This window comes from Protopterus annectens, chromosome 1.part0, assembly GCF_019279795.1.
Source record: "Protopterus annectens isolate FY-2018-M chromosome 1.part0, PAN1.0, whole genome shotgun sequence".
Classification (NCBI taxonomy): Eukaryota; Metazoa; Chordata; order Ceratodontiformes; family Protopteridae; genus Protopterus; species Protopterus annectens.
This window is the reverse complement of record NC_056725.1, coordinates 162,217,016-162,242,688: the sequence shown is the minus strand read 5'-3', so window position 1 is coordinate 162,242,688 and position 25,673 is coordinate 162,217,016. Positions and strand designations below refer to the sequence as shown.

At 36.4% G+C, this 25,673-nt stretch overlaps 1 protein-coding gene across 1 annotated transcript in view; it reads right to left on the bottom strand.

Annotated features, from left to right (window-relative positions):
* Nucleotides 1–25,673, bottom strand: part of LOC122787887 (olfactomedin-like) — a 304,834-nt gene that overhangs the window by 107,697 nt on the left and 171,464 nt on the right. Inside the window, exon 3 of the mRNA XM_044054843.1 lies at nucleotides 24,563–24,775. Coding sequence (XP_043910778.1) covers nucleotides 24,563–24,775 — 213 coding nt within the window. The remainder of the gene's footprint in view (nucleotides 1–24,562; nucleotides 24,776–25,673) is intronic.

Below are 25,673 nucleotides of genomic sequence, written 5' to 3'. Positions count from 1 at the left end.
TTTTCTCTAAATACCTTTTCTCACTGCCTAGCTGAACATAACTCTAACTCTCCTTAAGCCACTGCACCTCAGCTCCATATTAGATACTGTCTAATCTCTTCACTTTTTGATCTCTTCTTTTACTTTGCAGTATTCCTACTCCTCTCACCATATGCCATCCTCTCTTACCCTCTCTTTGTATACTTTTTCAGTATGCTACACATCTTTACCTCCACTGCGCTTCTTCTACTCTCACACTTGAGCTCCTTTCACATGACTCTGTCTCCCATGAGTATAATTCCTACCCTTACTGACCCATCTTCTTTCTTTCTAATTTACACACTGCTTTGAAATTAACTCCTCTATATTTAACCAAAATAAACCACTTATTCTCAAAATCAAGCTTGTCCTTCACCCATCTCACCCCCTAAAAAGCAAATCCAGTAGCTATCCAGTAGTTATACTCCACACAAACCTTTCCCCAGTCAACATCTCCCTTTCCGGCTTTCACCCAGCTGAACTCTTAATAGTCAACTGCAAACCTAACACCCATAAGTCTCTTACAGTCACAGCTATTTATATTCCTCAAGACAATAATATCTCATTACTTGAACAAATACTCTCCTGGTTTAAACTCTCCTTACCTAATGAAACCATAATCTTGGGTGATGTCAACATTGATTGGCAAACCCTGACCCCTGATTCCCTAAACTCTTCCATTAAGCTTCATGGCTTCACTCAATGCATCACATCTCCTATTCACCAAAGCAAGGTTTCCAACTCTAGTACTATCTGTGACTGGATAATTGTCTCTCTCCTCTGCTTACAAATATATACCCTACAACAATGTAAATCACACAAATACAAAGATTATTGCACAATCACTAACTTCAACCCAGAAGAATTTAATAACATTCTCTCCTCCATAAATTGGTCTTTCTCATTTCATTTACCGCTTGTTGTAGCCATGCACAGATTCAACACTATATTTCTTGAAACTCTTAACTCACTAGCTCTCCTTAGGAAAGTTAGAATAAAGTCCCACCCTGCACTATGGCTATCTTAAACCACTTGCTTTCTAATGTTGAATAGAGATAAGTCATGGAAAAAATGGCTAAAATGTAAAACCCATGCTCAATTTCAAAACTATAAACATCTCCTTAGCCTCACTTAAAAGCAGGTTAATATTGACAAGAAAAACTTATACCAAAAACCTCTATCAAGCCACCTCAACAATCCCCAAAAATTGTGGAGCAGTGTAAATACAATTATCCACCCTGGAAGGCCTAGTTCCCCTAACCCTTGTCCTAATAACACCTAATAACTGCCTCCATTCTTAACTCTCACTTCATTGATTCCATCTCTAATTTAACCCAAAATAGCTACATCTCTAACCTCCTCCCCTCCATCAACTCAAACTACTTCCTTCTCTCTTAAACCCATCCCCACTACCTTCATAAAATATCTTTGCAGCAAACTAAAGCCTTGCTCTCCCTTAGTTGTCAATCTTCCCCCCTTTTCCTAAAAAATACTGCTAGCTCTTTAGCTTACCCTGTCATCCTGATAAACCAATCAGTTCAAGAATCTTATGTCCCATCTATCTGGAAACAATTTTATATTATCTCCAGTCACATGGGTAGGCACTCCACTGACTTATCTAACTTTTGTCCTATAGTTATTTTATCTCCCCTTTCAAAGTTACTAGAAAAATGTATCCATAATCAACTACTGGACTACCTCCAGCAGGAAAATCTATTCACACCCACACGACATGGCTTCCACTGCAACCACAGCACCACAACTGCTCTAATTATCTTCACCCAATCAATAGCACAAGCCACAGACAACAACAAACTTCTCTCCTGTTTATTCATTGACCTCTCCAAAGCCTTTGACACTGTTTCCCACTCCCTACTCCTTAACAAACTGGCAGACCTTAATATTTGTAAACTGACTTGGACTGGGTTTTAAAGCTACCATTCCAACAGACAACAATCTGTCAAATGGCTCTCCAACTTCTCCTTTCTTCCCATCTACACTTGTGTACCCCAAGGATCCATCTTAGGACCACTACTATTCAACATTTCCACCAATAGTCTTCATACGTTGTGCTCCCATTCCACTCTCATTATATGCTGATGACTCCACTATCATTTCTACCTCTGACACTATGTCAGACCTACTCTTACTTACCCAAAACTCCTTTCACTCTTGTTAAAATTTGCTCACTGACAAATTATATTCAACCATAAAAAAAAACAAACTGCTCCTATTTCTGCTTAAGCCCCTTTTCTATCATAAAACATCATTTACTATCACATCACTTAATAACACTGTCATAAATGTTGAAACACGTACTAAGCTGCTGGGTGTTATCATAGATGACCAACTTAAATTTGATTTCCATATTTTAAATTGTATAACGAAGACACATCAAAAACTAGGTCTGTTTTACAGCCCTATAAACTTCCTCACTAATGACTTTAGACTTTCTCTTGCATATGCCTTTCTTCTTCCTACAGTCCTGTATGCCTTCTCAGCCTTGATCACTCTACAATCCTGTCTTAAGACCAAGCTTGAAGTAACCTACAGCAATCTTGCTAGGTTTGCTGCTATCCAACCATGCAACTCTCACCACTGCCTTTCTCTCTGTTCTCTTCACTGGCTAGAACTTCCCCAACTGTCCCTGATTCACTCCATCCTTAACAATCCCTCCTCCTGCCCTGCCATCTCTTCTCTTATATCCCCTTACTCCCCCACCCACTCTCTTCAGGGCTTTGATCAGTCTCTCGTAACTATCTATAAGCCTAAAACATCCATCAAACAACACTTATAGCTACTCAGTTGCATTAGCCTGGAACATACTACCACCGAACATTAGAAAGCTGTACCCTACCCATAGCTTCAAAAAACAATTAAAGAAAAATCTACAAAATTCATGGATCTGTTCATGCTAAAAACCCAGCTTAAATATCTTATATCTACTAACTGTTTCTGTCTGCGTCCACCCACTTCCTATTTTTCTCATCTTTAATTCTTCCCTTCCCCCTGGCTACTTATTCACTCTTCTCTACACCTTGCTTCTCTGCCTTCCATTTCTATCTCATAACCCCCACTTTTTTATCTTTTTCTTTTTCTTCCTCTCCTTCATGATTCACTTTGTATCAAACTACATTGATTTAATGACTTTTGTTTTGTATTCTATTTAAAAATATTATGTAATTTATGTTAGTCTTTGTTGTAACTGTTTTTGTAATTTTATTTGTAATTATTATTTATTTGGGGCTTTCCCCCTCAGGCCGCTGTTGAAAATGGGCATTCGCTCAGTCAGACATGCCTGGTTAACAAATGTCAAAATAAATAAACAAATAAATAAACAAAAACAAACAAACAAACAAACAAACAAATAAATAAATAAGCAGCGAAACAAAACATATGAACCAATAATGACAACGTTGCCCATTTCAGAAAATTTCAACCCTAAAAGGCCACTCAAACTGCTGTCATTATATCCACCAATAACAGTCAATATGCATGATCTCTGCAGAAGTAAAAGTCATCTGAATAATTCCACATTAAAGAGAACTGTAACGAATGAAGTTGCTGCTAGGAAACAACTTTGCATTTCAGTGCTTTATCTACACATTTAGGGCCTGCTGCCTTTGAAGAATAAAATTGCCAATATTACTTTAAAAAATGGTGTGTTGGTGATATGCAACAGAGAACAACTGGCAAACAGACAACAGGTTCATAGTTACTAGGCATCTCATCCAAAGGAGGATGCACTCAGGAGTGCAACACCCCTCCCCATGCTGCACGGTAGTGTCAGTAATCGATCTACCTGGTGTAGGAAGAGAACTTACAGCTTTACATGACAAAGCCAAGTATGCTACCTGTTGCAACATTTATGGTGAGCCGCACAACTATGAAACTCTGTGACTGACATTGACAGACTGTAATCCTCAGGGACTTACGAAAAACAAACACATAAATAAATTAAAGGAGACCTGGTATTTGAAGTGGAGGTTTAAGGTACTTACATGCCAATTATCAAGGCTCAGGATTTGACTCTGAGCAAAGTCACTTAGCTAGACAGCCTGATTAAATGGGACGTCTCACACACACACACACACACACACACACACACACACACACACACACACACACACACACACACACACACACACACACACACACACACACACACACACACACACACACACACACACACACACACACACACACACACACACACACACACACACACACACTTGCTGATGCACTAACTGTTTCAACATCAGTCCTGTGCACACTCTGCTCTGATTGATAGATAACATATCTAAATCCCCTTTGTTTGCCTTGCTGTTCTAATTTCTTTGTCTTTACATACCTAAATATCCATTTACTGGCTGTTAAATCAAATCTCCCACTGTTTACATTAGGATTTTGTTCTAACACTGAGGTTTCTGGGGCTTGCTGTTCTTTACAGAAGTCTCCTGCTAGGTCCTAAATCCCTAAACCAGGACTGAAGCTGAAACAGTGAGTACAACAGCAAGTGTGTGTGTATGTGTGTGTGTGTGTGTGTGTGTGTGTGTGTGTGTGTGTGTGTGTGTGTGTGTGTTTGTTTACATAAGTCTTCAGGCTTGTTTTATTTTTTTATCAGCCCCCCAAAGCCAACATGCCCCCTCAGCCAACATGGGCCCTAGGCATTTGCCTAGATTGCCTAGTGCTGAATCTGGCTCTGTGGGTTTGCAGCAGTAATTTGTTAAACAGAAGTAATTTTAGATAGAGAAACCACAGATGTGCTTGCTTTAGGATAAGAAAACAAAAACTTATGAGTCTGAGACACTCTGTATAACCAGTCAGACTTTCTAGGGGTAGGAGATTGACTACTAGGTCAGCTAGATGCAGAGAGAAAAAAAAATCTCTAAAACAGGCAACACAGGAGGAAAAGCTACAATTTCAGGAATATCCAGCTGTAACAAAATCATACATCTCAACCTTCCAGATTTTCCCAGAATTTCTAGATTTTTGCTTCATATTTTTGGTCTGTTCCTCAAACTTTTCTGGCAAATCACTAAGGATTGAAGTCATTAAATAATGACATACATTTTAGTTTCAGACTTCATATCCATCAGAAAAATGGGTGCTGACACAAATGTTATTCTAGCTACTTTCTACGTTTATAAGAGCAATATTTAAAATGTATCCCTACTTTGGGGCCTTTGTCCCCCCCCCCCCATTATTTTAGTCTTTATCCCAATTTATTGCACTAAGAGATTGAGAAGCATGAACAAACTATAATAGATTTTCAATGGCATTTCACTCTGCTCCCAATGAAAAAACATGTTCTTCCCAGATAAAAGTCAGATAAAGATAAATCTTCAAAAGGGAAATCTGAAAGCATACTTTTCCCAGAATCAGAATGTTCAGATTGAGAAGACATTCCTTAAGCCCAGCCATTTCCCTGTAATACCTGCTCTTCTAACTGAAAACCCAAGTCAGAAAGAGATGAAACTCTTTTTTCTTTTTCCTTGCCTGAACAACAATCAGGCATGAAAAAAGTACTGATGAGCTCATTAGAAAACCCCAGTAATTTTTTTTTGTGTATAGAAACAGAAATAGGAGACTGGAAGGTTTTCTCACTACATTCCCTTTTCCTATGAATCTCCTTAGAAAATGACCAACTCATTAAAGGCATAGTAGTCTCTAATGCAGATTCCATATCCCAGCTAAATGAAGAACCTTCAACTGATCTTTCCCCGAGACTGACAAGAGAGTTCTTCCTTTTCCAGGAATAACTTCTCAACAGTTGTAGAGGATGTGGCTAGCCCTTGGTGTTTGGTAGCTGAAATGCTACATCAAGAGAATTGGGGACAAGGATGAGTGGTCTAAGTAGCAATAAGTGACCACAGCAGAGTCACCCATAAGTGACTGAGGTGATACATAACCTAGCTTGATACTAACGATTCTGAGACATCTTACTTGTGCTTGTGGAGAGGGGAAGGGAAAACCACAGAGACTGAGGACGCTCCATTGGTAAGCCCAGAAAGAGACTTTGAATTCAAACAGAGGAGCCTGGATGAGTTGGTAAGGTAGAAAAAAAGTGGTTCTGAGATAAGTAAACCACTGACAGTCCCCCCATAAGAACTGCATCCTGTCCCAAAAAGACAAATACACAAAACATGACTAAAATATGTTCAAAAAATAAACTTTTTCACACAGAAGGTTCACATAAGTATTTGCAGATCAGCTCCCTTAAAAATGCAATGGCAGTCCTAAAATGTTGTTTCCTAACTAAACACAATATTTTAGATAGAAGTTTTACTCAGAAAAATAGCTTTAGAGGAAAGTTTTTCCCACCTGGGCTCTTATCTGCCAGCCTTGAAAGATTGCTAGCCGATTAACAGTTACACAGGACCCACAGTAAGAACCTTCTTTGACAGCAAAAAAGAATGTACATGCACAGACGCATGCGCACACACACACACACACACACACACACAAACACACACACACAATATATATATATTTGTTTTTCCATTTTTCATTCACTGCAGTTGTTTTACTTCTGCACATTTTAACACACCCACTACTCAGCCATTATTTGGTGGCTTAATGGATCAGTATCTCTTCTACTCACTAGCTGTTTACCAGTGTCCAAGATCTTAAAATATATGTGTGCCTGCAGTCACACAGACACACATGCACGTGCGCGCGCGCACACACACACACACAGACACACACACACACACACACACACACACACACACACACACACACACACACACACAGACACACACACACACACACACACACACAGACACACACACACGCAGCCACATGCGCACACACTCATGCATGCACACACACACACACACACACACACACACACACACACACACACACACACGTGCGTGCACACACACATATATACATGCACTCACACACATCTTCCAGCTTTTATAACTTCCTTGATGACTGAGTGAGTTTAAACTCTTTCCTTTTTAGTTTTGATTTTATATATGAATACATGTATACACAGTTTTGTTTTATATTATTTGTTAGCATAAAAATCAATAAAACATCAGCTCAAGTTCAAACCAGGCACAATACTGACTTACAAGTTCACTCGCTGGATCGCTGGTAAGCTGTGCTAGTGTTTAAAAGAAACAGCCAAAGCTATAAATCCAAAGCGAAGTTCCACATTAAATGGGATGTTTAAAGTCTATGCAGACCAAAAAACAGTTTATAGATGTAAAATGCTGACAGTCTCTTCAAGCAAACTGGAAACAGACTTGGAAGTTAGAAACTTTCAATAATTCCAAAACCTTTATTCAAGTATAAAAGGGGTAAGCGCTTTCGCCAAGCGGCTTTTTCAAACCATCAAAACCATTGCATTGAACTGACACACCTTATATACAAAGCTCTTAATTAGTGGGTGTTCCTTACAGAGTCAAACATTTAAAGGTGTATGCCACATAAAATCGAAACAACATTATCTAAGAATACAAATGAATATTTGCACATAAGTATATAAAAAAGTTATATATAATAAAAACTATATATATATATATATATATATATATATATATATATATATATATATATATATATATATAAAAGACTTACACAACATGGCAACATACAACTGAGCAATAATTAAATAAGATAAAATAAATATAAAAGAAAATAAAAAATAAAAAACTAAAGTGAAAATGCATGAATTCATTTAAAATTAATTCTTCTAGTTTTGAGTGCTGGTTTAAGGGGGATCCTGTCATTGAGGCAGGATAGACATGCGCTTGTAATCTAATAATCCACCCAGTTTCCATTTGTTCAGTATAATTTTTAATGTCCCCACCTCTAATGTTGGGTACATTAATATGTATAACAAAAAACTTAAATGCATGTGTAGTATCATTCTTTAAAACATGTTTCGATAAAGCATTAATTGTGAATCTAATGCATATCTGATAACTGTGTTCCCTTATTCTATCCTTCAATTTTCTGTCGGTCTTGCCCACATAGAAGGCAGTGCAGGAAGTGCACTTGGCAATATAGACCACATGTTCAGTCTCACAATTAGCATTAACTTTAGAAGTAAAAACTCTTGTAGTAATTGGATGTATAAACATGCTGGTAGTACTAATACTAGAACAGAAATTACATTTATTACACGGTTGCGTACCTGTATAAGTCATAGGAGTAGAATGACATTCTTGGCTTGGAAAACACAAAAGTCTGTGCAGATTCCTTTTGTTTCTAAAAAGGAATTGTGGGTGATTCCCGACAATTTCCTTAATAACTGGTTCCACAGTTAAGATATCCCAGTGTTTGTAAAGAATCTGCTTAGTTTGGTGGACAACAGTCTCTCCTAAAAGTATAACATTCTTGGATGTTTCTATCCAACGTTTAAGAAATGGATAATAAGAATACCCTTTTGCACAGGGACAGTATGCACCCTAGTCATATTTTTACCAATATAGTAAAAGGGCAAGCTATACGTGCTTAGAGGTTGAATCCTATAAAGACCAATTATATGATGGAATTAGGTGAATTGCGTAATAGAATAATAAATAGGAGATACAGAATGAAAGAAATTCATGAAGCCTTCCAACACACTGAAAGGCTTAGAACAGGTAGGGCTTGTCCCATTTTTTCTGAAGAAGGCAGTACATTCTACAGTGAGGACAATATGAGAGCATCTGTAAGCCATGATAAAAAGCAGAAAGTATCATTGTACTTTACGCAAAATGTCCACCAAACTAAGCAGATTCTTTACAAACACTGGGATATCTTAACACTGGACACAGTTATTAAGAAAATTGTCGGGAATCACCCACAATTCCTTTTTAGAAACAAAAAGAATCTGCACAGACTTTTGTGTTTTCCAAGCCAAGAATGTCATTCTACTTTTATGACTTATACAGGTACGCAACCGTGTAATAAATGTAATTTCTGTTCTAGTATTAGTACTATCAGCATGTTTATACATCCAATTACTACAAGAGTTTTTACTTTTAAAGTTAATGCTAATTGTGAGACTGAACATGTGATCTATATTGCCAAGTGCACTTCCTGCACTGCCTTCTATGTGGGCAAGACCGACAGAAAATTGAAGGATAGAATAAGGGAACACATTTATCAGATACGCATTAGATTCACAATTAATGCTTTATTGAAACATGTTTTAGAGAATGATACTACACATGCATTTAAGTTTTTTGTTATACATATTAATGTACCCAACATTAGAGATGGGGACATTAAAAATTATACTGAACAAATGGAAACTGGGTGGATTATTAGATTACAAGCGCATGTCTATCCTGGACTCAATGACAGGATCCCCCTTAAACCAGCACTCAAAAGTAGAAGAATTAATTTTAAATGAATTCATGCATTTTCACTTTAGTTTTCTATTTTTTATTTTATTTTATATTTATTTTATCTTATTTAATTATTGCTCAGTTGTATGTTGCCATGTTGTGTAAGTCTTTCATATATATATATATATATATATATATATATATATATATATATATATATATATATATAAATAGTTTTTATTATATATAACTTTTTTATATACTTATATGCAAATATTCATTTGTATTCTTAGTTAATGTTGTTTCAATTTTATGTGGCATACACCTTTAAATGTTTGACTCTGTAAGGAACACCCACTAATTAAGAGCTTTGTATATAAGGTGTGTCAGTTCAATGCAATGGTTTTGATGGTTTGAAAAAGCCGCTTGGCGAAAGCGCTTACCCCTTTTATACTTGAAAAAGGTTTTGGAATTATTGAAAGTTTCTAACTTCCAAGTCTGTTTCCAGTTTGCTTGAAGAGACTGTCAGCATTTTATATCTATAAACTGTTTTTTGGTCTGCATAGACTTTAAACATCCTATTTAATGTGGCACTTCGCTTTGGATTTATAGCTTTGGCTGTTTCTTTTACACACTAGCACAGCTTACCAGCGATCCAGCGAGTGAACTTGTAAGTCAGTATTGTGCCTGGTTTGAACTTGAGCTGATGTTTTATTGATTTTATGCTGACTTTTTTCGTTCTTTTGCTCAAGCTCATTTGTGTGCCAGTGGTATTGCTGTTTACTTTTTATATTTATTTTATTTGTTATTGCTGTTTCTATAAAAATCCCCTTCCTGTAGTTAAAAGAAATCTGATTGAAGTAGTAAATCCCATAACCAGCCACATCTCTCATGCCATCCCAGTACATACTACGAATGACTGACCTTAATACACATTTTTCTTGTAGGTATTCAGCTATCAGCTTTCTTCAGTCTGCTCCCACCTATATACGGAGAAATCTTTTAGAATACATCACCACCACTGTCATATCCGGAGGCTTAATAAATATCACACATTGGCAGGAGATGTGGACTAACCTCCATAACGTCTAAAGTCAGACTGAACTCTCTGGAACGTCTATATACCATGTGACATGAAAATTACTATAGCAAGCTTATTATCCTTAAAGTTATAGATCCAGTTATCTGACATCTCACTTCCTCCTTTTAAAACAAATTACACACACACACAAACACACTCACACACACAAACACACTATCATGTATGTGTTTACACATAAACACACATATGCAAAAAAAAACTCCACTGTAAATGTTGTACATACTTGGAGGTACATGGAGTAAGTAGGATCATAGGAGGTTACTAGGCTATTGGCCCTGAGGCCCTTACAAGCCTAGCCAAGTGTTTAGCCCATGTTTAGACAAATCAGCACCTGATGCCCTTGTCCAGCAGGGACACAGGTGAAATCCCAGGGGTATATTTTCTGTTTCCCATCTAGTTATCCAGGTTGCACTTAAAAAGGGGTAAAGAAGTACATTGCTTGATGTGGAGAGAGAGTCTATTCCATAGATTGGGGAGTCTCTGCGACACAAATCTGTCCCACCAACTAGTCTTGTTGATGTCACAGACAAGGTTGAGGCCATGCATGCGTGTTACTCGAGTGGAGCTTGACTTGTGGATATGCAGCAGTTCCATCAAGGTGAGGTCCATGATCATCTTGTATGCCAGACAGAGATCACCTCTGAGGAGTCTGTATGAAATTGAGTAGAGGGATAGGACTTTTAGCCTACATGTGCATGGAGATGTTTGAGGCCCTGGAGTCTCCTGGTGATGAACATCTGTGGTCTCTCAAGCTGCTGCATGTGCTTTGTGAGGTACATGTCGAAAGGGGCATTGTACTCAATAATGGGACTTATAAGGGAAGAATACAGGGATGTTATTACCTCCTTGTCCCTGGATGAGATACCCTTACTTATGAGGTGGGCCATGTAGAATGCTTGCCATACAATGGAAGCAACATGGTGGCCAAAAGTCAGGTTGCTATCAACCTGGGTGCCTAAATCCCTCACAACTGATTGCGTGCTTAGGAAGTTGTTATTAATGTGATAATTTGTGGGGATGTCACTCTCCCCAAAAGGGATGATGAAGCATTTTTTGGCATTCAGTTTGAGGCCATGTTTCTGGCACCAGTCATTTGTCTGAGTGAGACCCTCTTGGAGGATATCCACATCACTAGGGGAATTGATGACAGCACCCAGCTTGCAGTCATCTGCAAACTTGGTCAGCCATAGCTCACTGGTTTTGGCCTGCACCTCAGAAAAGTATAGCCCAAATAATAGAGGCCCCAAGACCAAACCCTGGGGTATGCCACTTGTTATGAGTCTACTGATTGAGGTGGCATCCCCTATTCTGACAACATTGGTTCTATCAGTTAGCCAGTTTGCTACCCATCTGGTAACATATGGATTGATGCCTAGATGAGAGGGTGTATCTATTATGCTTGAGTGGGGAATAGTATCAAAGGCTTTGGCCAGGTCAAGGTAGACAGTGTGCACTGTCTTCCCCTTGTCCATGGCTTTGGTGACTGTCTTAAAAAAATTCCACCACATTTAGCAGAAATGACCTCCCCTTGACAAAGCCAAGCTGTGTGGGATCAAGTGTTTGGAGGTTGCCAATGTCCTTGTTAATGAGGTTCATGATAATACATTCCGTGGTCTTGCAGATCAGTCTAGTTAAGCTGATGGGTCTATAATTTCCCGGATTGATGGATGCTCCACCTTTGTGTAAAGGGATGACAGTGGCTCTCCTCCATCAAGCTGGGATGAAGACAGTACTCAGGCTTTGGTTGAATAGGGTGCCTAATGGTGCTGTAAGTTCCTGCCTGATTTCACACAGGATGCAGCCTGGGATGTTATCGGGTCCCATGGAGGCTGTATTTTTTGCCTTTGAGAGGGCAGTGATGACCTGTTCCCTAGATATAAAAGGAAGGGGGCAGGTACTGGGGATGTTCTGATATACTGATGGGGGGACAGAGGGGTAAAGTTTTCACTGTATCTGAAAAAATTTATTGAGCTGCTCTGCTTACTGCTTGCTTGCTGTGGGATGGATTTGAAGTCTTAAGACACACAGTCTTGCTGTGCTGTTTACTGCTGAATCAGAGACACATCATGACTCCATCTGTAGTCCGTTTAATGCACCAAGCCTTTCAAACTGCACACTGATAAAGAAATATATTTTGCAGCTATAAGCACAGTTACAGATAACTTATTTTATAACAAACCACATGTAGTCTGTCAGATTTGTAGCATATATTTACAAAGTTTACCTTCATTACAGATATGAATGATGACTTCTACAAAATACCTCTCTCTGTCCTTCTCTCTGTCCTTCTCTCACATAACTGAATTACTACAATAGCTATATACAGAACTAGTCACGCACACATTTCCTCTTGGTATGTTTTTCTGGCCTTATGTGGGAAGTCACATAATGTCTGTTTTTAGACTTTTCTATTGTCCTTTTGTGATTTAAGCACTCTTGCTGATATGAGGATGCCATTCTGAAAGGAAACATCTGTATAAGCTGTTCCTACTGGAAAAACATCACGTATTGCTGAATTTATAAAAAATGATGTCTGTTAATAGATATTTGTTCTGCAAACATGAGAAAATCATATAATCCTTGCTTTCCAATATTGCTTTGTTAGGCTTTTCTTTTTGATGCTGTGAAGAGAAGCCTGTCTGTTATACATATAGTATGAATGCACATTTTACATTGCTAAACTCTATACATATATTCAAGCAAACTTTTTATTCTATGCTTTATCTTTCAGCATATTTATATTCATAATATCTAACAATTCCCTCTGTTTTTAAACATACTCAAAACATTCTATATAAAAACACATTATTTTTATATAAAACCTTTAGTCTTTTTTGATACAAGTCAAAATGCAATTTTACATAGTTAATACAATGAAAACATGTATTACTACCAAACCTGAATGTATTTAACAACTTTTTCTTTTGCAGACCATTCTGTGAAAATATTTTATCAGTTATGAGCTGTGTCTGTTTTAATTTTACTTGATTAATTTATTCTTTTGCAATCACAGAATTTAATTTATTACTTAGAACTGTTTCATTAACTCTTTGCAACTGTTGAATTAACTATAAGAGATTAGAACCATGTGCTTCTGCAAGCATTTATACACTTCTGAAAATATACAGTTTCAATGTCATTTTAACCATAAGATTGTGATCATGTCTTCGAACTGCTCATTAACATCTTGGTAAAATACTGAACTGAGCTTAGATAATAAATATTTGAAAGCAATTATTTTACTGGGGTAAAACCAGTGATGTTACAACTTGACAAATTACTTTTGAACTTATTACAATGTATCCTGATCAGTATGTATTTACACAGACTGTTTGCTATTTATGCATTTCAATCTAGTAAGTATCCTGGACCCATTGTTTTCTTTAAATATGTTTTTTTCACATATATTCATTACTAGACATTAATTTCATTTGTACTGAATTTTTCTGCATTTGTACATACAAAGACTATCATTTGTACTGAAATTTTCTACATTTGTACATACAAAGACTGTAAAGTACATTTAGTCTAATCTTACAAATTTAATAACATTAATATTGAGCAAAATCTTGGAAAATGTTTGTCTCTTTAGAAATATCTAGTGGAATTGATACCATACCCATATGTCCTGTTATTTTAAACTACATACTCAGCAATTAAAAATATTCATGCTTTTTTATACCAACATTGTTTTGCCAAAAACATATTAAAAATAGTGACCATTCTTGCTATTAGAAACATTTATGCATTTTGCATATCTTTATTCTGTCTTGTATAGCTTTATCAATTTTAAGCCATCTCTTGTTTTTTAAACCATCTCTTGTATAGCTTTACAATTTAACAGGTTGTAAATACAGCTATTAACAACTTGTAAAATATCTTATCCTGTTAGGTTTAATCCAGTTTACCAGTATTTCTAATATACTAATACCTGTTTTCCCCCATAAAAGAGTATTGTCAAGAAGGAATTAGATATTTCTTCCTGTAGCTTTATTTTAGACCCTTGTTGTTTATTTTTTCTGTAGCTTTATTTCAGACCCTTGTTTATTTTTCTGTAGCTTTATTTCAGACCCTTGTTGTTTATTTTTTTCTGTAGCTTTATTTCAGACCCTTGTTTATTTTTCTGTAGCTTTATTTCAGACCCTTGTTGTTTATTTTTTCTGTAGCTTTATTTCAGACCCTTGTTGTTATTTTTTCTGTAGCTTTATTTCAGACCCTTGTGCAGTACTGCTTATACAGTCAGTGTAAAACTAAGAAAGTGCCCCTCCCCCTTATACAGTCAGTGTAAAACTGAGAAAGTACCCCTCCCCCTGCAGTACTTCAGCACTGTTAACCTGCCCTATGCTGTGAGAATAGAATGTATGTCAGCCCAACACTTTGGTTATACATTTATTTTATTAGGTTACTAAATAAAGCTTTCACTGTATATTACCTCTAGTAGGTATTTACACCCTCCTGCACAATTGATTTGAACTGTATATAGACTCTAGCCCATTTGCTGGCTGTACTTGATGCAACTGGGTTTTTTTGTCCTTTTAACATTTACTTGCAAACAGATTATAAGTGACATCTATGCACAATTGCGACATTTTATGACAATTACTAAATAGTGTTGCTTGTAAACATTTTAACAATTATGTTTTAATAACAGTGATGCTTTAGAAAAACTCAAGCTACTTGCCTGGCAATCAGTCTTGTTGTTTATCTTATCTTTTCAACATTTCCTGTAACTATTCATTCAGTCTAGGAAGGTCTGAGCTCACATTTCATACTCTATAAACTATAATTAATTCTTTTGGCATTTTTCCTTTAATGTGATTGTGATTTGCATAACTATGCATTTATACAACATAAATAGACATCATTTTACAATTACCTTACATGGATTTCAGTTTTTTTTATTTATTTATCTATTTAACTGTCCTGCCATTAATTTTACAAAAACTGTTTGACTAATACCATCTGTGATTTTATTTATTTTTAAAATTCAGAACTTTAACTGTTTGGTGTTACTATACAATTATAACATGTTTATTTATATTTGCTGTTGTCTGCCTTTTGCTTTTGTGCATTGTAAACAAATGTACTCTAGATGAAAAGAACACACATACATGTCTGTCTTGTATATGTATATCTTTATACAAGCATGTCATGTCCCTACCATCCTAGCATGCATGCTTAACCATTTTCAAAACATAAACATATTATAAAATATATTTCTTTTGCACAGATTAACTGTGTATGCAGGAAATTCCCAGTCTTTGTCAGTTGAGCTAATTTATTTCCTTTATCCTGCAACTGCAGTTGAATTTCCTGTGATGTTGCATGATCTTTCTGATATTCTTTAGTGAGCTGTTCTGCTGAATTTGAAACTCCTATGCACTTTTGAAAAGATGTGTGTATAACTTGTCTACGCTTCCTGAACTCATTGTGTCTGTCTTTTAAAAGTTTATTACATTTCTTTGTAAAAAAATGTACTAGAGTTTCTATCAGTAACTGATTTGACTGTTGTTGCAACTCTGAAATAAACCTTTTGCATCTGGTGACAGAACATAACTGTCTAACATTCGAATATAATGTCAACATATTAACTTTTCTTGGTTCTTTACCTTTACAATTTTTGTCTGTACAGTCTAACCTTTTGATAATGTCATGCACTGTATTTTTATGACACTGTACACACAATAAACATTTTTATACCACACATAATTTTATTTCAGAAACCAGTCAAATATTATAATCCATTTGCATAATGCCTTACTATCAAATTGCAATCCATTTGCATAATGCCTTACTATTAACTTGCCCTAATAGGGTTTTACATTTGCTAATATGCTGTATATACATTTATTCTGTTATTATTATTACCTCTATGGCATTCATACTGTATGTAACACAGAATAATTTTCTTACCAGTCAACAGACAGGCAGATAGCCAAGCTGCTTTACTGTAGATGGTTGAAAAGTTTCTGTAGTCACTTGTGAAGTTGGTACAGCAAAACTGGCAGATTCAGTCTTACATCTTCGTCTTGTACCTTTTCTAGAGAATTTATGGAACTGCTCCACCTTTCTGCAATGCAGTCTCACCGGATTTAGACGTCTATTAAACTGTATTGCTACAAACTGTTGAAAACTGTAGAAATCTGAAGTACTTCACATAAACGTTACTGTGCTTTTACAGGAGTGACATTACCCATTCTATCCCCCTGTTTTTGGATACAGGCTAGGAACGTTGTCAAAGGATCACCATTGAAAAATTTTATTGAGCTGCTCTGCTTACTGCTTGCTTGCTGTGGGATGGATTTGAAGTCTTCTTAAGACACACAGTCTTGCTGTGCTGTTTACTGCTGAATCAGAGACACATCATGACTCCATCTGTAGTCTGTTTAAAGCACCAAGCCTTTCAAACTGCACACTGATAAAGAAATATATTTTGCAGCTATAAGCACAGTTACAGATAACTTATTTTATAACAAACCACACGTAGTCTGTCAGATTTGTAGCATATATTTACAAAGTTTTTCTTCATTACAGATATGAATGATGACTTCTACAAAATACCTCTCTCTGTCCTTCTCTCTGTCCTTCTCTCACATAACTGAATTACTACAATAGCTATATACAGAACTAGTCACGCACACATTTCCTCTTGGTATGTTTTTCTGGCCTTATGTGGGAAGTCACATAATGTCTGTTTTTAGACTTTTCTATTGTCCTTTTGTGATTTAAGCACTCTTGCTGATGTGAGGATGCCATTCTGAAAGGAAACATCTGTATAAGCTGTTCCTACTGGAAAAACATCACGTATTGCTGAGTTTATAAAAAAGGATGTCTGTTAATAGATATTTGTTCTGCAAACATGAGAAAATCATATAATCCTTGCTTTCCAATATTGCTTTGTTAGGCTTTTCTTTTTGATGCTGTGAAGAGAAGCCTGTCTGTTATACATATAGTATGAATGCACATTTTACATTGCTAAACTCTATACATATATTCAAGCAAACTTTTTATTCTATGCTTTATCTTTCAGCATATTTATATTCATAATATCTAACAGTATCTGTCAGCCAGCAAGTTTGCTATATCTACAGCATTTGTATATGTGGTGTCCTTGACCATCAGTTCTGAACAGATTTCTGTGTTTCCTTTGAAGTTGCGGACATATGTGAAAAAAAGCCTTATGATTGTCTCTAGTAGATGTGGCCAATTTGGACTCAAATTTTGCTTTGGAAGATTTCACTAGTGCTCTTATTTGCTTGTTTAGGCTAAGGAGACATTGCTTCCAATTGAGCACCTGCTCCTTCTTGGTCTTGGACAGCAATTTTTTCCTTGTGTTATAGAGTTTATTTATTGCAGATGTCCACCAGACAGGTTTGCTCTTCCTTACGGAGGATGATTTAGTTATGTCGGGTATTCCTGATTCCATGCATATATATATATAAATGCTTATATAGTGCTTTGGTGTAGTTTTGGATATTGGTGCCAGTTTCTACAGAGGGGGTGGGGGCTGTGAAGCTGTTTATGCCATCCCGCAATCAGTTTTGGATAAGTTTTTATGTCTGATCCTAGGTAGAGGGGGTTGGGGGAGATGGTGACTTTGAAAGTGACCACTTTGGGATCAGATCTTACCAGAGAGGATGATATTATAGGGATGCTGCAGTGATTACTCATGTTGATTAATACCAAGTCCAAGATATTATCACCTGTTGTGGGGGTATCAGCTAGCTGTTCCAAGGCATTTGCATTGACAAAATCAAGGAATCTCTGGGCATTTGTGTTCTGGCATGAGTAGTTCTTCCAGTCTATGTTTGGGAAGTTAAAGTCACCCAGGATCAGGGTAAAGGGTTGAATCTTGATAGATTCAAACAGGTCCAAATAGGTGGATTGGGCATCTTGAGTCAGATTTGGGGGCTGGTAGCTAGCTATGATTTGAATAGCGGTCTTGTCAATGGTTAACTGCACCTGGAGTGTCTCCTGTGCATCATACTATTTGACCAGCCTGGAGGTGTATGTGTCTTTAATGTATATTGAAACTCCACCTCCTTTGGCTTTACTGGCCACAGTTTGGGGTCTGAATGTATGATAGGATGAATAAACAGGTAAAGCTGGGGTGCTCCCCACAGCTTTGAACTAGGTTTCTGTGACTGCACAGATGTCAACATTTTCCAGGGTTAGGAATGCCTGCAATGAGTGCAGTTTCATGTTTAGACTCCTAGTGTTTTGCAGCATGACCTTTAATTTGTGTTTTGTTGAAATTTTTATGTTGGTAGTTTTAACCTCATCATTATTCCTAAAAAAGGCACTATAGGGGAGGCAAGAGCCTTTTCCAGCAGCCTGAAGCCCAGGTGAGACAGACGCAGGCCATCTCTGGCAAAGCCTCATGGTCTGTCAATCATATGTTCCCAGTTTGTCAGGTACTGGATCCCCCTGGAATGACACCAGAAGTGAAGCCAATTGTTAAAGTCAATAATTTTCTGTTTGTATTGAGGCATCATTCTGGGTGATGGCAGAATGCTGCTTAAGGCTAGAGACATACCTGCCTGGGACACATAATCAGTGAGCTCAATCATGTCTCTCTTCATGTAGTCCAGAGAGGTACGTTTCAAGTCATTCACACCAACATGGACTATGACAGAGTCATAATAGTACCTGTTGTTGACAGACTTTAGACCGTATGTGATATGGCAGATTCTGGCACATGACAGACAACTAACTGTGACTTTTTCCTTATCCAGCCTGGTGAGAGGCACATTTGTGTGTCTCACAGTAGAGTCTCCTGCATTGATATTGTACATTCAAAGAATTAGTCATCTAATTTAATTTGTTACAGCAAGAGCTGCTTTTGTTAAGTTCTGTGTTATCTTATGGACTCACAGAACACCTGTTGGACTCATACTGCTTTTATTTTATTTATATAAGCTTACCTCAGCTAGTTGTATAAATTAATAACATATTATATTGTTCTGTTGTATTTCATTACTAGTCATGTAGCCATTACCTTGTTTGAATCTTGCTTTTGTAAAATGATATTAAACACATTAATAAATTAAACTTGAACTTAGCCTACAATACCTGGAAACCCTAATAAGACTACTTATACTAGATATATCTGGTATTTGGCTATCTGGTCTTTCTTTTAAAACAATTCTGATTGCACAATAGCTTGATTTAGAGAAACAGCTTCAGAAGTCCCCCCAGCATGTATGCATGAGAGTGTTTGTGTGTGCGTGTGTGTGTGTGTGTGTGTGTGTGTGTGTGTGTGTGTGTGTGTGTGGGTGGGTGTGTGTGTGTGTGTGTGTGTGTGTGTGTGTGTGTGTGTGTGGGGGGGGGTCTCTCTCTCTCTCTCTCTATCTCTCTCTCTCTCTATAGCACTCACCATTCCATTTCTGACAGTCCCTATGAAGCAGGGCTGTCTATGACACTTCTGGTTGCTCACCATCTTGGAACTTTGGTTTTGACTTCAGCATTCCTCTCTTTTATAAACATCTAAGCATTTTTTTTACATGTATATATATATATATATATATATATATATATATATATTACCATCTGCCACACAAACTTACCATCTGCCACATAAACTAGGCTGTGGTGGTGCCAGCGGTTAGTGTTGCCACCTCACAGAAAGAGGTTCTCCGGTTCGATTCTCAGCTGGAGCACCTTTTGTGTGGAGTCTGCATGTCCTCCCTGTGGTTAAGAGACGTTTAAAGACATGCAGGTAGGTGTGTGCATGAATGGGTGTGCCTTCATTGAAGGCTGGGTATTGGGCTGGCACCTCAGCACTGTAAAAAAAAAATCTACTGCCAATCATAAGTGGACCGGTGTTCCGCTGTGGTGACCCCTAACTGGCAAAAGCTGAAAGACAAGACCATCTGCCACATAAACTACAGAGGATCTTGGTTGATATGTTTCAGGCTGGGGATTTTACCATATCATTTGGAGTCATATTTTATCTTCAACATGTAAGACTGTTATTAGTCTTTTGCTATTACTATCAAAGTAATATTTCAATATTTTTTTTTCAACATTTCTTTTACTCTGTGCCAATTTTCATGTATGAACAATGGAGATGAAGAAAGCCATCTGTTTTTTCAATGTTTTGCCCATTAACAGTTTAGATGATCAGTAAAAATGGCAACAACCGCCATGAAGTAAAGTCCAAGGTTTAATCACTTAAAAAGCATAAAATGACATAAAATCAGAACAACAACAATGATGTGTAAGCACTTTCAGGCTAGTGCCCTTCAGCAGGCACAAAGCCTGAGGTGAGGCTATAATTAAACATGGTACTTAGGTGGGGTGCCAGTTCGTTCTGTAGTTTGTGTAGAACACAGCCTGCGATGTTGTCTGGTCTCCACACAGAAGGCACCCCAGCCAAGAATCAAACTGGAGAACCTCTTGCTGTGAGGTGACTACACTAACTGCTACACCACTGCACCATCCAGTGCCAGTTTACTGCAGATTCATTGGTGGTTCACAGTTTTACAACACTATGCCTTTGTTTTCCATTTACTGGTGTGCTGCAGGTCTCTTTCCTGGATCTTTACTGTGGATGTAGTCATGCAAGTTTCTCCAACCCATACACTACTGAAAAGAGTTATTTTTTGTTTGAATATAGCTTTTCTTTTTGTGCATCTGAAAATGATCTTTCCTCATTGACAAGCAGTTCATTCTCTTGTAGGGTCACTTCTTCTGTATCTTTCTGATTAGCATCAACTAAAACACTAATGACTTAGTCATATCATAGTATTTAATGTTAGAATATCTGCACATGTTTCTTCAACATTTCAAAACTTATCTTAACGTTTTTAATGCTCAATATTCCATCACAGGCCAAATTTTGCTCTAACAACTTTCTAAAAGAAAAAAAAAGTTATCCCAGACAAATTAGGTACATGCTTTGCAAAATACTTCATTACTCAAAATAAAACCTCTGTAATGCCTTCTTGTATTCTGGTTTCAGCATTTTCACAAGTACTCATATATTTCTGGAACAGGTTTAGACTCAATAACATTAAAATTTCAACCATGCAGTTTAGACTTCTAACTCTGAATATGCATTTGTTCTTATTTACCAGTACATGATGCTATATTAATCTGTTCAGCAGCTGTACCAGTCTCATGTCATTCTTTTTCTTCACCACCAGCATAATTTGACTTCATTCAGAGTGAAGGAACTATTAAAATATATTTCTTAGATTCTTAGACAAAGATCAGTTATATTTTAGCTAGGCTATATTATCTAGTCCTCTCTGTTATAAATAATGTATTCAGTGTGTTTAATGTCATCTCTATAAACTGAAACTTGTGAATACTTTATCTACTGACAATGTTCCTTTTCAGCTTGTTATAGTTGTCTAAATATTTGTACTATGTATGCATAGGTTCACACTGTATGAGTTGAAGCTGACTTTTTTACTTAGTTAAAATGTCATTCTTCTGTATTAGGCTTTGTAATAGTTTTATTTAACTATAACCATATTATATCAATGTGAAGCTTTTTTTCCTCCAGCCTCCACTGAAAGTGGTATATTATCTCAGTCAGACTTTCCCAGTAAACAGATGTCAAATAAAATAAAATAAATAAATGCTCTTTTGTCTGATCCCAAAGTAATAGAGCACCAATCATATTTACAACATCTTTTAAGTCTTGAACTGCTTGAGCCATTGCTCTTTGGAAAACCTCTGGTTCTGATAAAATACAAACTAGAAATATACATCATCTGTATATTTATAGTGTTGCATTAAATGTACACAGTTTGGAGCTTTAATCATCTAGCGGTATCTGCCAGAAACCATGATTTGCACCTAGTACTGAAAAATAACTTATCATCTGGAATTCTTCTGATCACTTCTTAAGCTGTAGGCCAAAGGTAATACAATTGCTTCATCACTTTGTTCAGATCTTGAAGGTCAGTAAAGATAAGAATCCTGTCTTTCTTTACAATGGTGACCATAATGTTGACCTATTCTGTTGGTTGTAATTGCTATGACATCTAAGGTCTCCATGTGTTTCAGTTCCTGTCCAAGTTTACTTCTCATTGCTATGTTCAGACTAGTCATGCAGGATATTGTTGCTATGGTTTGGCACATTTTGGCCAAAATACAAAATATTGGGATAATTCACTTTTTAATGACCACCATTTGAAAAGAAAGACAATACTTTTTATTACATTCGCCTATCAGCAGTTTATGACCTGGATGTGCCAAAGTGTGGTCAGGATAACTTAGCCATGTGCACATAGCATTCACTATTGCACAAAACAGAGCTATAACATTAAAAGTATTTTCTAGCACAATACAATCTGCATCTGTATGTTAATTTAATCTCATCATTCTGTCCATTAATTATTTGCATTTTTCCATCAACCTGCACTGCACTGTTGCCTTACTGTCAAAGATGCAGGTTTAAATTGTTTACTATCAAGTAGTTTACTTTGACAGGGCCAGTAAACAGTTATTTTCCTTACTTCTGTTCAGCAACATACAGAACACATATTTTTGCTTTTATATAGTTTGCAGAAATGTTTTCTAACACATTTGCAGTGTGAATGACTAAATACTAAGCAGTATTATTGTTAGTGTCATGCTTATAGACACACTTATTGCAAGCTTTAATTAAAATGATGTAATGTTTTCTCTGACCTACAAACTGTACTTACATTCTTATGCAAATCTCTTTCTATTACCCACTAACTTTACTATGAATCCTGTTGAATACCAAAGCATTCTATTCAGAGGGGTTCCAGTTCATGTTAACCTTGAGAACAACTTGAAAACAAAATAGTAGCTCAGTTTATTTTAATTACTCTAACTGATTTTCTTAATGGTGTATGCGAGAGCAATTAACATATGTAAAAGAATATTTGAGGATATTAACTGTACAGCATCTAAACCATCTTACACTGCCATGTCCTGCTTATTTCTTATTTTGTTTATCTGACTCATATTCTATTTTTAAACATCTTTGTCCTAATTTAAATATATTTTACATTGCACATACAAGTCACTTCACTTACTCTGCACATAGCCACAGCTTTTGATAATGTCTGGTCTATTTTTATTAATAGCATATCCCATTTTTCTTCATTTTTATAGTACAGATTATTCTTTCCATTATTAATGAACCATGCAGCTCAACACATTTGCTGTCTTTGGCTCTGTTCTTTAGCCCGGTAACATAAGCATCTATTCATTCTGTAGAACCTTGTTCTCTAGGTGGCTTCTTCTCCGGCAACATACAAATATATAGCATACTATATTTTCAGACTTTTTCAGCTAAACTACCTGCAGTGAGGAATAAATAACATTTCTGAATTCAAAGTTTCCATTTTCAGCCAAATGTAATTCTAATGAAATAAATCCTGTTTGTTGCATTTGAGCCATATTTGCAATGTGACTTATACTTCTGTAGTTCCAGACACAGAAGCTCTTTTCATCATATATATATATATATTTCACTGTGCATGTTCTATTGCTATGGAAAATTATTTACTACTGTATCATACCCTGAGATTTAATAAATAAAACACAAAGGTAGTAGATGTCATGACTATGGTCTACCCTTCATGAGGTTTATATTCGGACTGAATATGCTGACATTTCTGTGTACTACATGACATGCAAATTAGTGTAGCTAGCCTATCCTCAAAGATATAAACCAGTTTATCTGGCAACCACATGTTCACTGTCTGCAGATTACTGATTTGTCAGAATGAGCAACAGAGTCTGAATGGAACAGATAGGCATGACTTTGCCATACAGATGAAATACAAATGCCATACAAATGCAGACAATGCACACAGTGTAAAACATCCCAGTATGAAAGTATAAGTGGACTGCCTGCTCATTGTCTCTTATGTAACCATCACTGACTTTATATCATTGTCTGATTCAGAATATTTAGCACACATTTCTGAATACCAATTTTCAGATGAACAGTGCAAGAAACATTAATTTTAATTATAAATAATTCAGGTACAGTTATCATACTATTACAACTTTTGTACATTGTTTTGTGCAAAAAAAGCCAAGTGGCTGTGCTTTGTTCTAATTAACAGCCAACAGATTTAAAGTGTGTGGTGCAAAGATTGATATATAATGAATAATATTATCAATGAAAAATATTACTGCATTATTTTCCACCTACCTCACTCTGCAGCTGATCAATAATAGAGCTGCTACCTGATACGTCATTACGAAGCTCAGTCACCAACTTTTCCATCATACTGATATCCAGTTTCAGTGCATTAAAATCTAAGTCGAGTAAGGATGCGCCCCCTGACTCCACCAGTTCCAGTCTTTCTGCCATTGCATGTATCTTCTTTTGGTATTCTATTAAGATACTTTCATGTGTGTCTCTCTAGTGAGGGAGATAAGGAAAATGATTATTTCCCTATGAATACTGCATGAATGGTAATTCAGAATATGCATAATATTTGTTTGTTTATTTATTTTTTTATTAACCAGGTAGGTGAACTGGTCCAAGGTTCTGTTTAGGTCATGACCTCTACATTGCAAATACAAAAATCAAAAAAAGACAAACCTGAAAATTACAGACGAATGAGTAAAAAACATATCAGTTAGCATGTGTATAGATATGTGAGGCAGAATTAGTAAATAATATGATGAATACAAATTCTAAAAGCGAAAAGCAAAATATATATATTTTCAAGTTTGCACGACATTATTTTAAAAAAAATGCAATGAGAAGGAAATAAAGGTGCACTTGCAAGAATGGCCAATGCTTAAATAATACGTATATCTGCTCTGCCTTGTTATAATTATCAAAGGACTTTAAAGCATGTATCCAAACATAGAATATTTGGTTATTTTTCAGATATTTTGGTGGAACTGAGTTTCATGAAGAAGCTGCAATATTTGTAAAGGCATATCCACCTATATCTCAGTTATAAGATGACCCAAACAGGATGTTACCTTTTTAATTATGTAGAGCATAAGATGAACTTTTGTATACTCAATTTGTTCTTAGTAGTGTGCCTTAAGGTTTTTTAATTAATTTAAGTTAAAGAATTTAGTAAATAGAGAGCTGGTACAGTAAAGGCAGCCAACTGCTATTTCTAAGGCCAGGCAGTGGTGATGTTTACTATTTGAACAGTGGTGAGTAGCTGTAGCTGATATTTGCCTCTGCTATATGACCACCATTTTGTGTGTGTGTGTGTGTGTGTGTGTGTGTGTGTGTGTGTGTGTGTGTGTGTGTGTGTATGGGAGTCATTTTGATTAAGAAAGATAAGAGAATG